Source organism: Pelophylax lessonae (assembly GCF_965119305.1).
Source record: "Pelophylax lessonae genome assembly, chromosome: 4".
NCBI classification, from domain to species: domain Eukaryota; kingdom Metazoa; phylum Chordata; class Amphibia; order Anura; family Ranidae; genus Pelophylax; species Pelophylax lessonae.
This window is the reverse complement of record NC_138771.1, coordinates 17,430,090-17,445,805: the sequence shown is the minus strand read 5'-3', so window position 1 is coordinate 17,445,805 and position 15,716 is coordinate 17,430,090. Positions and strand designations below refer to the sequence as shown.

The 15,716-nt window shown below is 46.4% G+C and overlaps 1 protein-coding gene across 3 annotated transcripts in view; it reads right to left on the bottom strand.

The window, feature by feature from the left end:
* The window catches only part of LCTL (lactase like), a 79,151-nt gene that overhangs the window by 14,706 nt on the left and 48,729 nt on the right, over nucleotides 1–15,716 (bottom strand). For all 3 annotated transcript variants that reach the window (XM_082253014.1, XM_082253016.1, XM_082253015.1), the window contains exons 9-12: nucleotides 14,418–14,692; nucleotides 14,086–14,212; nucleotides 10,143–10,342; nucleotides 4,618–4,681 (exon numbers count right to left, since the gene is read on the bottom strand). In XM_082253014.1, the coding sequence (XP_082109140.1) occupies nucleotides 4,618–4,681; nucleotides 10,143–10,342; nucleotides 14,086–14,212; nucleotides 14,418–14,692 (666 nt within the window). The remainder of the gene's footprint in view (nucleotides 1–4,617; nucleotides 4,682–10,142; nucleotides 10,343–14,085; nucleotides 14,213–14,417; nucleotides 14,693–15,716) is intronic.

The window sequence follows — 15,716 nt, the reverse complement described above, 5'->3', positions numbered from 1 at the left end:
TCATTTGGCCGCAAGGTTCTTAGTGCGGCAGTTCCTTAGGGTCCTTTTGTTTTTGGACCCCTGGCTGTTGGGATACGTTTTTATTACTGGGTTATTTGTTTTTTCCTGGGTTGTTGCTCCTGTTGAGCAAGTTTTTTTCCTGTTGCCCAGCTGGTGTCCTTCCTTTGGTAAGGTTCCTTTCTTTGATGTGGAGACTGCGTTGCCTTACGGCGCGGCTGCGTTTCCCACCCCTCATGTTTGCACTGCTTTGGGACGTCCCCATTGTGACGAATATGAAGAGGCGGCGACTGTCGGAGGACGTAAGAGAAAACGGAATTTTTGTAAAATCTTACCTGTAAAATTCCTTTCTCTGAGTCCTCCGACAGTCGCCGCCCCCGCCCCTCTTTTGGGGTTTGGTTGTATACTCTACTGCTATTCCACTGAAACTGAGATATGGTTGCAGGAAGTAGGAGGGTATTGACTGAGGGGACCACCCCCTGTGGGTGGGATATGTTAAAAGCTTTAATGTTAACATATTCTGTTGCCTAGCTACTCCTTCGGAGCAAAGTCTAATACCCATTGTGACGAATATGAAGAGGCGGCGACTGTCGGAGGACTCAGAGAAAGGAATTTTACAAGTAAGATTTTACAAAAATTCAGTTTTTTCACATTTTTTTTATATGAAATTCCCCCCCAAAAAAATGTAAAAATCAAACGTTTTTTAACATTTTTGGCCAATTTGTTTTAGGCTACATATGTTTGGTAAAAAAATATCGCAAAAAGCGTATTTTGATTGGTTTGCGCAAAAGTTATCGCGTTTACTAACAAAGGGAAAGATTTTTGTAATTTTTTTTTTTTTTTTTTAACGCGTAATGGCGGCGATCTGCGTTTTTTTTTGCGGTACTGCGACATTGCGGCGGACAGATCGGACCCTTGACTGACATTTTTGACACTTTTGGGGTTACCAGTGACATTATTGCAGTAATCAGTGCTATATATATGCACTGTTACTGTAAAAATACACTGGTAGTGAAGCGGTTAACTTTATTTGAGAGGGAGGGGCCTAGAGGCGTGATTTTAACTGTGATTGGCTGTGGCTTGAGCTGTAGGAACAATGATCAACGGTCCTACATAGTAGAACCGTATGATCAGTGTTTCTACACAGGGGAGAATGACAGGCGGCTTGTTTACATCAGCCGCCTGCCTTTCTCCCTCTGCAGCGACGATCGCAGTGTGACCGGCGGACATCGGGGGGGGGGGGGGTCTGGGAGCGTGCCTCCGGCGGTGCACTCGCTCCCCAGAGCCTTACAGGCTAGTGACGTTTATATATGTCACTTTGCCTGTGAAGGGCTGACCGCCGCAGTATATCTACTTGCGGCGGTCGGCAAGTGGTTAAGGTCTAGCTGGTTTTAATGCCATTACTTTGCCATGCGGGCACCAAATGTCCACCTATGCTTTGTGGTAACAGATGTGCTGCTGCAGCACACGGTAGTGCACCATGCACGCATTAGTGTCATTGATTTTGAATGACACCTCAGTCCACTAAAGTTAATGTACTTGGGTTTTTGACCACCACAATGCAAAGGAACGCACTACCATATATTGTGGTGTGTAATGTGTTTCCTGGTCCATTGTGGGGCATTGGCAGCCTATCCAAATGAATGGGCTGTCTTAAAGTGGTTGTAAACCTCAGACATGAAATATGAACAAAGCATATCCCTCTATAGAGTGAACTTGTCTCAGTTAACCACTAGATGACCGCCCGCCTGTGGCAGGCAGCCACTCATGAGCGAAGCCCCGTACATGTACGGTGCTTGCTCTGGAGAGTCTAGGGGGTGCGCTCCCTCGTTTCTTTTCGCTCAAATGTTGGTCTGTGGACCAGACTTCTAAAAAGGCCTTTACTGATTTACCCTTTCAGGGAGATCGCGTGTTTGGAGCTACCCTGGATGACATCACAAGTCTTTCTTCTGCAGGTTCCTAAGAGAAAGGAACCTCATCGTAGACGTGGGCCCTCCTTCTCGGCTCATAGGAAGTTTTTTTATCCCTCCCGATCGACTGGCAATGGCTCAAAGCCTTTCAGGGCCTCCTCTGGAGGATCAAAATGAACCTGGTCTGGCAAGCCGAGAGTAGGCTTCTCCAGACCCACGGACAAGGCTCCTTCAGCATGAAGGTGCTCCCTCACCCATTTCGGGGTTGGGGGGGGGGGGGGACGTCTTTGCTAGTTTCCAGACTTCCCTGGTACAAGATAAGTGGGTCTACGAAGTCATTCGGTCCGGCTACAAGATCGAGTTTCGCTCTTGTCCCCCGGCAACATTCTTTCCTTCCAACTTGCGCCTATCCCTGAACCGCTTACAGGGTCTGTTTGGGTGCGGTACAAGACTTGTTACTTCAAGGGGCGATTGTCCTGGTTCTGACTTTGTCCTAGTTTTCAGGGTTTTTACTCAAATCTGTTTACAGTTCCCAGGAAGGAAGGCAAGGTGCGTCCAATCTTGGACCTCAAGGGGCGGAACTGCTTTGTGCGGGTTCAGAAGTTCAGAATGGAGTACATTCGCATGGTGGTGGCATCCCTGTGCCAGGGGGATTTTCTTGCCTCTATCAACATCAAGGATGCTTACCTTCACATTCCAATATGGTGCCGGTCATCAACGCTTCCTCTGCTTTGCCGCAGCAGAGGAGCATTATCAGTTTTTGGTGTTACCTTTTGGTTTCGCCTCTGCTTCTCGGGTCCTTACAAAAGTGTTAGCACCGGTGCTAGGTTTGTTACTCCAATGGGGGATCATGGTACTGGGCTACTTGGACAACCTCCTTCTGTGAGCAGTCTCCTACTGCTCTGGTGGAAAACCTGGAGATCACCATAAGAACTCTGCGGGAGTTTGGCTGGATTCTTAACTTTCAGAAGTCTGCTCTGGTTCTGTCTACAAAACTTGACTATCTGGGTTTGACTCTGGACTTAGCCTTAGTCAGAGTGCTCCTTTTCGGCTGCAAATCATCTCCTGCTGTCCAGCAGACGGTCATCCCTCCGGACATGCATGCAGGTGCTGGGCCTGATGATGTCTACCTTTGAGGCGGTTCCGTTTGCACAGTTCCATACGAAGTCCCTGCAAAGGGAGATTCTGGCCAAATGGGACAAGACTCCACAGTCTCTGGACAATCAGATCTTCTTTCTCATTACAGGTAAGTAATGGATTCCATGCAGAAGCAAGGTGCAATCATTGAGTTCTTCATGAAGAAGGGGTGCAGGCTGTCCAACATCCACAGAAGGCTACAGAATGTTGACATGGATGACATCATTGACAAGAGTCACCAATGACAAAACATTGCTCTGGTCAGGGGATTCATCTCCATTTTCGCATTGTGTAGCCTTCTGTGGATGTCGGGCAGCCTGCCCCCCTCCTTCATCAACCTAGGGGTGTGTTTCTAACTGCAGGGGGCGTGGCTTGTGAAATGATCACAGACTTATGTTCCTATATAGAAGGATCACAGGCACTCTGATCATTCCAGGGAGAAGAACGGTTAGCTGCGTTTACAACAGCTGACCATTCTTCTTTCTCAGCGGGGAGCGATCGCGGGTGTCGGGCGACAATCGGAGCCGCCTGCGCCGTGCATCGGGATCCCCGCTGACAAGTATAACTGCAGCGGGCGGTCGTTAAGGGGTAATGCATTCTATTCATTATAGATAAAAAGCCTTCTGTGTGTAGCAGCCACCTCAGCACCCTCTAATACTTACCTGAGCCATCTCTCTATCCATGCACACAGGTCCCTCGGCCCTCCGGGACTTTCTCTCCTGATTGGCGGGCAATTTACACACGCTGCTGTCAATAAAAGTCAGTTAGCCAATCAGGAGAGAGAGGGGGCTGGGCTGAAAGGCAGCTCTGTCTGAATGGACACACGGAGCTGCAGCTCTGCTCGGGTGCCCCCATAGCATGCTGCTTGCTGTGGGGGCACTCAACACTAGCAGGGGCCAGAAGCAGTGAAAAGGGACCGAAAAAGAGGAGGATCTTTGCCTTGTGCAAAACCAACTACACAGAGGAGGTAAGTATAACATGTTTATTTAAAAAAAAAAAAAACACAAGACTTTACAATCACTTTAAATATGAACAAAGTATATCCCTATATAGTGTGTACCTGTCTCAATCCAGAGAACTAAGTGTCATTTCTGTCTGCTGATTCCTTCCTCTGCTATTGTCACTTCTGACAAGTTTTCCTGACACCAAGAGAAAAAGGTGACAGGGGAGGGATCTCCAGCCCACAGCCTGGGATTGACAGCCTCAGCTCTGTTCCCGTGAGCTGTGTGAAGGGGGGGGGGGGTTGTGTCCCTTCCCTCCAGCTCTCAGAGCTTTCCACACTGAGCTCTACAGAGTGTAAATTCAGCTTTCCACCCCTTTTTTACTGACCGCTCAGACAAACTTTAAATTCTGGACTTTGAACAGATGTAGAGAAGAAAAGGCTGCAGATAAATGGGTACAAGGTATGTAGGAGGATTTGTTTCATCTGTGTATCACCTGAGCCAGTCACTTCACTGAGTATTTGTAAGGGTTTACAACCACTTTAAGAAGAAAAATAGGCCCACTTCTGAGTTTTTTTTGGTACAGCCCTTGTATTATTTGCCAAACACACACACAGCTTATATGTGCTTACCTGCAGCCAGGAGTTGGTTTGTAGTGGAGCAGGTTTCTATCGACATACGGTGCCAGTTTTCCACCTAATAAAGTTAAGCCTCGTTAAGTTGTTTGCATTGAAATTACTCTTTCCAAATGTTTTATTTTTTTTTTTTGAGTTTTAATTGAAATACAATAAACAAAAAGCATCAAGCTCATAGTTGTACTCTTAGACCCCGTTCACACAGGGGCGACCCGACTTGCTGGGGCACCGCGACCTCGGCGCGACATGCACGGACTTCATATAATTGAAGTCAATGCAGGTCGCTCCAGGTCGCCCCCAAAGTAGTACAGGACCCTTTTTCTAAGTCGGAGCGACTTGTGTCACTCCTATTAGAACGGGTCCTGTGCTAATCAATGGCAGACGACCCACCGCGACTTGTCAGGCGACCAAGTCACCTGACAAGTCGCGCTAGTGTGAATGGGGTCTTAAAAAAAAAAAAAAAAAAAGAAACGTGTACTGCATTATCTCCAATGTCTTGTAACAATCATCACATTGATAACATCCCAGTCCAACCAATCATTTAGAATATATAGTATAAGTCATCAAATTCAATGAACATGTAAACCTGAGTCATGTGCAATCTTTCAAGAGGCATTGCATCGAGGAAAAAACATTGGACATACTATCATCCAAATGGTTTTTAATGTATCTGCAGTTTGGAAAATCCCTATTCTGAATGTTTCTCACTTTGTATAATGAATTAACAAAAGTGCATATAAAACATGAAAATAAAGTATGAATATGATTATAACAAACCCAAAACCAGTGATATTCCATATGGGAAAAGGATAAAGTATGAAAGAGACCTACATTTTTCTTTCGTTCATTGATGGACACAGATCCTGATCTTCTTGACAGTTGGGTTATACTGCCCCCTACAGGAGTTGGACACTAGGCAGAAAAAGAACTTGACTACGCCTATGGGCAGCCCCAGGTGGTATCCCACCCCCTCTCTGCTATATTTACTCTGTTTTTTTCTGCCTAGTCTGGAGTAAGGACCTAGTTCCTTGCTGGGATCTCTGGTCCTGGTAATTTTTTCTTTTTAGATAGATTTTTTTTTTTTTCTCATGTTTTTTTTTTCCTGCAAGATCTACAGTCAACTACTGGACTTGGCGACGGGCTGGATAATCTAGAGCCAGTGGTCACTCCAGTCTGGCCAGCAAAGGCGTGCAGACCTCAGCTCCTTGTTAGGTTGGCCATGACCCCCACCGGACAGGGGCTGGCCTGCGAGTTAAACGCCTTGCGAGGTCGCAAACGACTGGGTCTCGGCCTGCGTCGCAGCGTTCCTCCTGGCCAACAGCCCCCCCATTTTGATGGTGAGGAGGTTCTGTCTGGAGCAGTGCCGCCTGGTTCCTGGTATGGTGAGTAGCTCTGCCCCTGGAGGATTTTGGGGTGGACTCAGGCCCCTCCCTGGGACGGTCAGACCCCTGGGTTCCCCTTCTTCCTGTTAGCCCCCCCCCTTGAGTCTGATGGCCTTGTTGGTCATCTACCCCCCTCCCCTCTCTGCCCTTCCCATCCCCCCTCCACCTATACTGGGGTTGTATGGTGGTCTGGTTACCTCCTGGGTCTGGGGCAGGGTGCTAAACTGGTGATGGGGGCTACGCCGCTGGCAACTTGGCGATCTGCTGGGGGGGGGGGGGGTCTGTGCCTTCTTGCTCTGTGTATTGCCTGGGCCCAGGGATCTCTCCTCGGAGCCACCATTTTGTTGTAGCCTATTTTTTGTATAGGCTGGCGGCCATGTTTGTGTAGCCGCGGTGGCCATTTTGCATTAGTCTTGCATTGAATTGCATGGTGGCCATTACTGTGGAGCCTTCTGGGCATCCATTTTAGGTGTGGGAGCCCCTCCTTATCCCCTGGTGCTGACTCCTGGGCTTCTTTCCTTCCTGGACGCCGCACGTGCTTTGATCCTGGTGCTGCCAGTGACTGCCTGGTGGGGTGGTGAGTCTGGTGGGGTCCTCTCCCTCTCTCTGCGTCAGGATCAGGGGTGCTCTGTGGCTGGCGACAGGGTGGTGTTACCAGCGGGTGTCCCTTAACAGTGTTTTTTTGCACTTTTGTGGGGTACCCTTATTCCTCATGGAGTCCTTGGAGCACATTTCCCCACCTGACCCCTCTCACAGCCTGCGGGGCCCTCTGGGTCCCAACCATCCATTGATGCACTGACGGCGGTCCTGGAGTCATTTGTGTCCTGGGAGGAGGTGGCTTTTGGGCTGCAGGGTAGTGAAAAGCGCCCCCTGCCTTCCCCTGCGTCATCTGTCTCCTCAGATTCTAAATCTGATCTGGCCGCCGCGGACGAGGCCTGCCCTGAGGGGTCTGCGGCCTCGCGCCCTGAGTTTTCAGATAGTGAGGGTGATTGTTTCACTCCTGTAGCCGCGCACGAAAAGGCGATGATGGACGCACTGATTGTGTCTGTGTGTGAGACTAAAAATGGAGGACGCAACTAAAGCTGCAGAGGAGGCACCGGTTCCCTTTGACACTCACAAGTCGTCTAGAGCGGTGAAGGTGTTTGTTTGCTTCCTATTTTTACAGATTTGTCACAAAAGAATAGGTATGTACAAAACGTCCCTTTTGTAGTCCCTAAGCGATTTGCAATGAGGTACCCATTTGAAGAATCCCTCCTTAAGAAATAGACTGTTCCACCAGTGGGGGATCCCCGATTTTCAGGTTGAATAAGGCAACCATAATTCCGGTAGAAGAATCACCAGTCTTTAAGGATCTAGCTGACCGAAAGGCAGAAGCTGTGGCCCGCAGTATGTTCACTGTGGCCGGCTCGGTACTTAGACCGGTCTTCAGCATTGCCCTGGTGTCACAAACTTAGTGGGCTAAGCTTTCACGCCGTGACCTGGAGGTTGAGCAGCTCCCCCCTGTCTTTGCGGAGCTGGCAGGACAGTTGGTCCAGGGGCTGCAGTTTATCTGTGATGCCTCTTTGAATGCGGCCCCCTGATTTCTAGACTGCCTGTTTCGGCAGTGGTCCTTAGGCGTGTTTTGTGGCTTAAATGTTGGTCTGCGGACCAAACCTCTAACAAAGCCTTAACTGATCCTACTTTTTAATGAGATTGCCTGTTTGGAACTACCCTGGATGACAACATTAAGAGTCTCACAGGGGGGAAGTGCAATCTTTCTTCCGCAGGCTAGTAAATGTAAGGAACCTCATCGCAGATGTGTCCCGTCCTTCTTGGCTCACAGTAAGTTTTTTTGTCCCTCAGGGTCGGCTTACAAGGGTTCAAAGCTTTCCAGGACCTCTTCGGTAGGATCCAAGCGAACTTGGTCTGGCAAGTCCAAAGCTGGGTTCTCCAGACCCGCAGAGAAGGCTCTTTCTGCATAAAGGTGTGCTCAGGCCTGGGGGGGGGGGGGGGGGGATAGGGGAGTCTTCGCTGGTTCCTGGACCTGTGGTCCTTATTGGTGCAAATCAAGTGGGTCCACAAAGTGATACGGTCCGGCTACAAGATCGAGTTTCATTCTTACCCTCCGGAGAGGTTCTTCCCTTCCAATGTGCGTCTGTCCCTGGACCAATTTCAAGCCTTCTTCGGGGCAGTGCAAGACCTGTTACTTCAAGGGGTAATTGTTCTGGTTCCAACTCCAGAATGTTTTCAGGGGTTTTATTGAAACCTGTTCACAGTCCCGAAGAAAGCAGGCAAGGTGCGTCCAATTCTGGATCTCAAGACCCTGAACTGTTTTGTGCGGGTACAGAAGTTCAGAATGGAGTCTGTTCGCACGGTGGTGGCATCCTTGTTTCTGGGGGATTTCCTTGCCTCTATCGACATCAAGGACGCTTACTTGCACATTCCAATATGTGTCTGTCACCAACGCTTTCTCCGCTTTTCCGTGGGAGAGGAGCATTATCCGTTTGTGGCGTTACCTTTTGGTCTCACCTCTGCTCCTTGGATATTCACAAAGGTGTTGGCTCCAGTGCTGGTGTTACGTCAGCAAGGAATTGTAGTGGGCGACCTTCTCTTGCGAGCAGTCTCCTACTGCTATGATGGACAACGTGGACATCCCTATATGAACTCTGAGGGAGTTTAACTGGCTTCTGAATTTTCAGAAGTCTACTCTGGTTCCTTCCACAAAACTGGACTATCTGGGTCTGACTCTGGACTTGGCTTTAGACAGAATGTTCCTTCCTCTGGACAAACTCCATAAGTTGCATGCTGTAATTCATCTTTTGCTGTCCAGCAGGTTTTCGTCCCTCTGGACTTGTATGAGGGTGCTGGGCCTGATGGTTTCTACCTTTTGAGGCGGTCTCGTTTGCACAGTTCCATGCGGTCCCTGCAAAGCGAGATCTTGGCAAAATGAGACAAGTGTCCGAAGTCTCTGTACAATCCGATCCAGCTGAGCTGAAAAACAAAAGGGTCTCTGATCTGGTGGCTTCGCTCTCCAGCTGTTCGCCAGGGCAAATATTTTCTCCCCCTGTATTGGACAGTGGTCACCACGGATGCCAGTCAGTCCGGGTGGGGAGGTGTCCTGGGTCGGCACTCCGCTCAGGGAGTTTGGACACTGTAAGAGTCCAGACTCCCGATCAATGTCCTGGAACTCCGAGCTATCAGGCTGTGCCTGATTTACTGGACTGATTGCGTTCATGGGTGTCTGGTGCGAATCCAATTGGACAACACCATGGCCGTGGCTTATGTCAATCACCAGGGTGGAACAAGAAGTGTATTGGCAAATCTGGAGATAGCTGGCATTCTTCGGTGGGCAGAAAGTTTTATTCCGGCCCTCTGCTGTACACATTCCAGGGATGGAAAATTGGCAGGCAGATTACCTCAGTCGGCAGGCGTTGGACGAAGGGGAGTGGTCCCTTCCTCCAGGGGTGTTTCATTAGCTGTATCTCCAGTAGGGCATCCACGACGTAGATCTGTTGGCGTCTCGACTCCACAGCAAGGTGCACAGGTTTGTGGCATGGTTACGGGATCCGCTAGGAGACGCAACAGCTGGTGGCCCCCTGGGGCCGAGTATCGTCTTATTTATGCTTTTCCTCCTCTCAAGCTTCTGCTAAGACTCTTGCGCAGGATCGAGGCAGATTTTTTTTAACATTTATGCATATAATGCATGAAGATAAAAAACCTTGAGCCTTTACAACCACTTTAAATGTGACATAAAAACAAACAACTGTCTAAAATTGCAATATGTTGTAGTGCATAGTATATAGCAGGGTTCCTCCAGAGGTTGCAAGGGATTCCTTGAGCAACAAGAAATTTCTGCCTCTCAGATAAGTTCCCACTGACACCATTGATCTTTTTAGCTATCTGTAAGGGGGTAACTCCTCCCAATGGCCACAAGTGTAAGGGGCATTCTTCCCACTGACCATCACTCAAATGTATCATGAGTTGTAGATATAGTCATTTTTAGGATGGATTCCCCAAGCCCAGAAAATTATTTCAAAGGTTCCTTTTTGTTAAAAAAAAGTTGAGAAAGACCGGTACAGTCTGTAGTCTAAAGTAAATGTCCAGTTTTTATATTCTCAAAATAACTCCATTTCGGTTTTTCTCTTTAGAGATTGGTCTTACCTCTCGGCTATTAGGGAAGCCGTTGGCTCTTATAATCTTTTTGTAGAACTGAACAGATGCTTTTGCATAACGAGGCTTGTTCTTGCTTTTAAATTCCACAAAATAGAGTCCAAATCTTTCTGAAAAGCCTTCATCCCACTCAAATTTATCCATCAGAGACCAAGCTGTATATCCCTGGATGTGAACCCCGTCCTTTATAGCTGAAATGAGAAATGTCAACAACGAGTACTACTCTGGAACACCTGTCTCTTGGTATTTATTTAAAGTAACTCTCGTGTTATCATTATGAGTTTGTAAGTTAGACAAAAAAAAAGTCTTATGGCTCTCTCACACGGTCCGCCTCCGTAGGCGGATCCGTGCTGCTCAGCGGGGATCGATCCGCGATCCCCGCTGAGCCGGTGGATGACAGCTCTGTCTCCGCTTGCAGTGCGGAAAGGGAGGTATCACAGCCCCCGCTGCTCTCTATGGGGGATCGGATGAGAGCGGACCGCCTGTCCGCTCTCATCCGATCCGATTCCTGGACGGATGGAAAAATAGGGTTTCCATCCGTCCGGATTTCACGGACAGGATCGGAAGCGGATGGCAGCGGGTGTCAGCGGAGGTGTCTCCGCTGACATCCACTGCCCCATAGAGCTGCATGGAGGATCCGATCAGATCCGCCTAAAAAACTGACAGGCGGATCTGATCGGACCGCCCGTGTGAAAGAGCCCTTATGATGCTACAAGTTGGTGATTGTTTGGCATGTTGCAGGCTGTAGCAAAAGCCCATTTAAAGTTGTTACTGGCACAGAGTGACAATACATTACTTTGATTCCAATAGGTAGTAGTGATCGACCGATATAGTTTTTTTTATTGCCGATACCAATATTTTGGTCATCGGATATCGATATTGACCGATATTTTCGGACATTTAAAAAAACATTTTTTTTTAATTTATTCTTTTTTCACAGGTTCTCTGGTGGAGGGATCTGGGGGTCTAAAACGACACCAAACTCCTACTCTGCAGTTAAAAGCATTTGGCAAGTTTGGCTGTTTTGAATGCTCACATTTTTTTGAATTTGCAGCCGAGTACCCGGAAGTGATGTCATGACTTCACTTCTGGGTTTTTTACATGGAGACCCGATCAGAGCTGATTGCGGCTTTGATCTGGTCTTCTCTTCGGCGGCCTTGCAGGTAGGATGCCCAGTCGGACGGGAGACTCAGACGAGCCGCAGGGGGAAATCCCCACCCGCTCCTTGTAATGACAGCCGAGCAGCTTCTCAGCCGCATCGGTTGTCATTACAAGACAGCTGACCATCGGCTATAGACGCCGGTACCGGGGTGATGCCTCTAACTGCAGGTATCACTCCAGTACAGCACTTTCCGAAATATCGGCAATATCGGTAACCTCAGGGGCCGATTCCGATATATCATGGAAAGTGCATATCAGCCCCCGATATATCAGCACTGCCGATAATTGGTCAATCCCCAATAAGTAGGTATCACATGGCTTTATCACCTCCTGTAGTTTATATTGAATTGGGTCCGTTGAGTAGAGAGAAACCGCTCTCTGCTGGACGTTCTAGTGTTTACTCCATATATAAGGTTGCTGTATGGAGTATGCAGTGTCCAATTGAGTGTTGCTTGCATTATGCTGCAGAACGCACTCTGTGATTGGAGCAGAGGCCAGTCATGTGACTTTGACAAACAAGAAGAAATGTACCATTACAACTGTATGAAAAAATTGGTGTGCCTTTTGAAGAACTAGTTTAGGGTTTACCACTAACAGATAAGTACAATTTTACTGGTTACAGTAGAATCTCCATTCAGTTGTCTACGTCCTGAAGATCCTTTGTAATTACAATCTGAACTCAGAAATTTTTGTTTTCATATTTTCCCCAGTCATCTTTCTAGGACAGCACATGAGAGAGCATGACTCTACCCCTTCTGGAGGCACGAAACATAGCAGGGCGAGACCCTGATCTGCCCCGTTTTTCAAAAAATTCAACATGGAAGGAATTCTCATGGACACCCTCCTGTCCTGACACCAAAAAGAAAACCTTTTGCATTTTCTCATAAATGGCTCTGGTAGCCCTTTTCCTGCTAGAAAAGAAGGTGTAATGGTATTGTGCACTGGGACACCATTTTGTCAAGCAACCATCTTGTCTCAGAGAGCAGCCATTACAGGTAAACCAAAAAGGCACTCATTCACCAGCCCCCACCTTATCCTAATTAACGTTAATATGCAGGCTTCAAAAGTAAGCAGGCTTCAAAAGAACGCCTTATCTCAAAGCACATCCTGGCAAATGGTAGGACAGGCCAGGTTGTAAAGCCATAAACAGCAAGCCATTAAGACTGACCAGGCTGGGTCGTAAATAACACACAGCCATATGGTCATTGGAACTGTAATACATTCACACACAAATTCATAATTGTAAACACAGCCAAGATATGTCTCTAGAAAGTATATATTTGAATGCCAAATAAAATACTGAAGGAAACGAGACCATGCATGGTCATCCTATCGCACATGGAATAGAAAAGAGCGATAAGATATTCCTTGTGTGATAAAAATATTCATGTTTGATATTGTTTGAAAGCAAATAACATGCTGAGTTATAAAATATCAGTTTCAAGAATGTAACCATTACATATTTCAAGATATGAATTCTGGTATAAATCTGTCTAAACGGGAGGTGTCGTGGCATCTTGCTGACACTCAGGACCGCCCATGGCCCCAGTGTTTATTGGTCAAGGACCTCTGGTGGCACCCCCTGCGGGTCAGAGAAAAAGAGAGAAGCTGATGAGGTTCGAAGTCTCATGTAACATCAAGGAAGACCGATCACACATGCTCAGCTTCTGGAACTCTGATAATACAAGGACATTGGCTGCAAGTATTTTCATTTCTAATTCTTTATCTATTCTTCTAAATTGCTGAATTGTGTCTCTATTTCTTTGTAACCCATTTTTCTGTAAATATTTTTATTTGCACCAATTGTAACCTTTTTTATAAATTAAACCTTATTTTGAAAAGTGTTAATTTTGTCTCTAAGCTCTTAACGCAAGCTAACCCAAGAACCTGTCTCTTGAAGAGCGCTACTGTCTAGAATACATTTTCTGGACACTCCTGTCTGCGGTGACAGTGTGTGTTACAGATGATTATTCTAAAGTCATAATTGATATTTCTAAAATTACGAGCGTCCTCTGGGCTCATCATAATGTAGAGGTGGTGGGCAGAGAAAGGGTTAATTGCTTAATTAGCCCGGTGACAATCGCTCTCAGCCTGCTGGCATCTAGATTGTGGTCCCGCAAGCTGGACAATCTGTGTGCCGGGTGCAGCTGAGAGTGGCATTGTTACGCAAGTGACAGCAGGGTGTGAGATTGCCTGGTCTTTGGTCACAAGTTGGATGAGAAGGCCAGGGGTCTGATACCCGCAACCGTCACAGAAGGGTCTTGATTACTCAGTCCGAAAGCCCCTTATCCTTCAAGTTTCTTTACCCAAGACACCAGGCTGCCAATTTCAGAGCTTATTTTTGAGGGTTAAACACTGTACTCTGAAAGACAAGATCCTCCTTGACAGGAAGCATCAAGGGAGGTTCCTCTAGAAGACGTAAAAGATGGGAGAATCAAAATCTTTTGGGCAATTAAGAAGCTACCAAGATTAACTCTAAGAGGAAACACAAACACCGATGGACTATGCTGAAGACCGCCTATTAGTCTTTCCTGTTTTTTGCCTGCCTTCAGATGGTGTAGTCATGCTCTTTCATGTACTGTCCTGCAAACAGAGTTACTAGTGTAACTGTGATTTTCCTACTTACTCAACACTCGATCTTCAGAATAAGTAATCCAAAAAAACTTTATAGGTAATTTCATGTGTAATGACTTGATGGTCATTGGGCCAGTTTATAAATGTGAAAAGGAGATGCTAGAAAGTTAGTTGTGGCATCCCAACATTCACCACTCACCTTTTAACATCTCATTGATGTAGCCTTTGAGGTACTGAATCCTCCATTCATCACACAGCTGAGAACAGTGCATCTTCTCTGACACCCCATTCTCTGTTACCAGCACCATTGGATTTCCATACTGGGTCTAAGAAAAGCATATCCATTAGAGTAGAATGGAGTTACTTAATTAAGTCAAGCAAAATCTGTTCGATTATAGTGTGCCTTTGTCAGTGATTTCTGCTTATCCCCAGCCAGTGTTAGACATTAAACCTGATCCTCCCACTGAGAAATGGAACTGAAAAGAAATTAAGTCAGTGTTTAGTGAGAAGTGTTTACCTCTAGGAAGTTACCTTGACAAAATTAAGCAGCCTCCGGAAACCCCATGGGACAGAGTATAGCCATTTTGACTCTGGCTCAGGCCATTTGGGGTCCACCAGCTCTCTCAGGTCTCTGTCGGTGAAGTAGCTGGGCCCCTGAGTAGATGGGAAGTTCCTGATTGTGATGTACCTGGTGGTGAAGTGGCCAACCCCAAGAAAGTCACTTGTGCCTTTAATGAAACCTTTCTCTTGAGAGCTGAAGGTCGGGAGTCTGGACATTCCTAAACCCTGCTGAGCACTCTTCTGGCCTTAAAGCAGAAGACAATTTATACATTAATTGAAGGCTGGAACAAAAGAATGCACAGGTTGCTTTTATTAGAACTTTTTGAATTGCCATAGGACAACCACTACTGTAGTCTAAGGTTACAATATTTATCTTATTTGCAGAAAATAATCTAAGCCTATGGTGATCACCTTATATAATTCATTCTGTTAAACCAACAGACAGACCAGTAATATCTTTAGTACTACTGAACCCCCAGAAAAAGCCATTCTTTATTGGGAACGTGGTAGGTTTAAGAAAGGATCTCTTGTCTCCATTATCTACTTTATCCCATATATATATATATATATATATATATATATATACAAACCCAATTCCAAAAAAGTTGGGACACTGTACAAATTGTGAGTAAAAAAGGAATGGACTAATTTACAAATCTCATAAACTTATATTTTATTCCCAATATAATATAGATAACATATCAAATGTTGAAAGTGAGACATTTTAAAATGGCATGCCAAATATTGGCTTATTTTGGATTTCATGAGAGCTACACATTCCAAAAAAGTTGGGACAGGTAGCAATAAGAGGCCGGAAAAGGTAAATGTACATATAAGGAACAGCTGGAGTACCAATTTGCAATTTATCAGGTCAATTGGCAACATGATTGGGTATAAAAAGAGCCTCTCAGAGTGGCAGTGTCTCTCAGAAGTCAAGATGGGCAGAGGATCACCAATTACCCCAATGCTGCGGCGAAAAATAGTGGCGCAATATCATCTACAGTACATAATATCATCCAAAGATTCAGAGAATCTGAAACAATCTCTGCGTGTAAGGGTCAAGGTCGGAAAACCATACTGGATGCCCGTGATCTTCGGGCCCTTAGACGGTACTGCCTCACATACAGGAATGTGGCCAATGCAACTTGATGTGAAGATTTAGAATCCAGGCTTCTTCAAACACAGTGAATGAACAACATTCTTTGTCTTTGCTGGATTATGTATTGTATAAAAAACTTTTTTGCTAATATAAAAACAACATTACATATA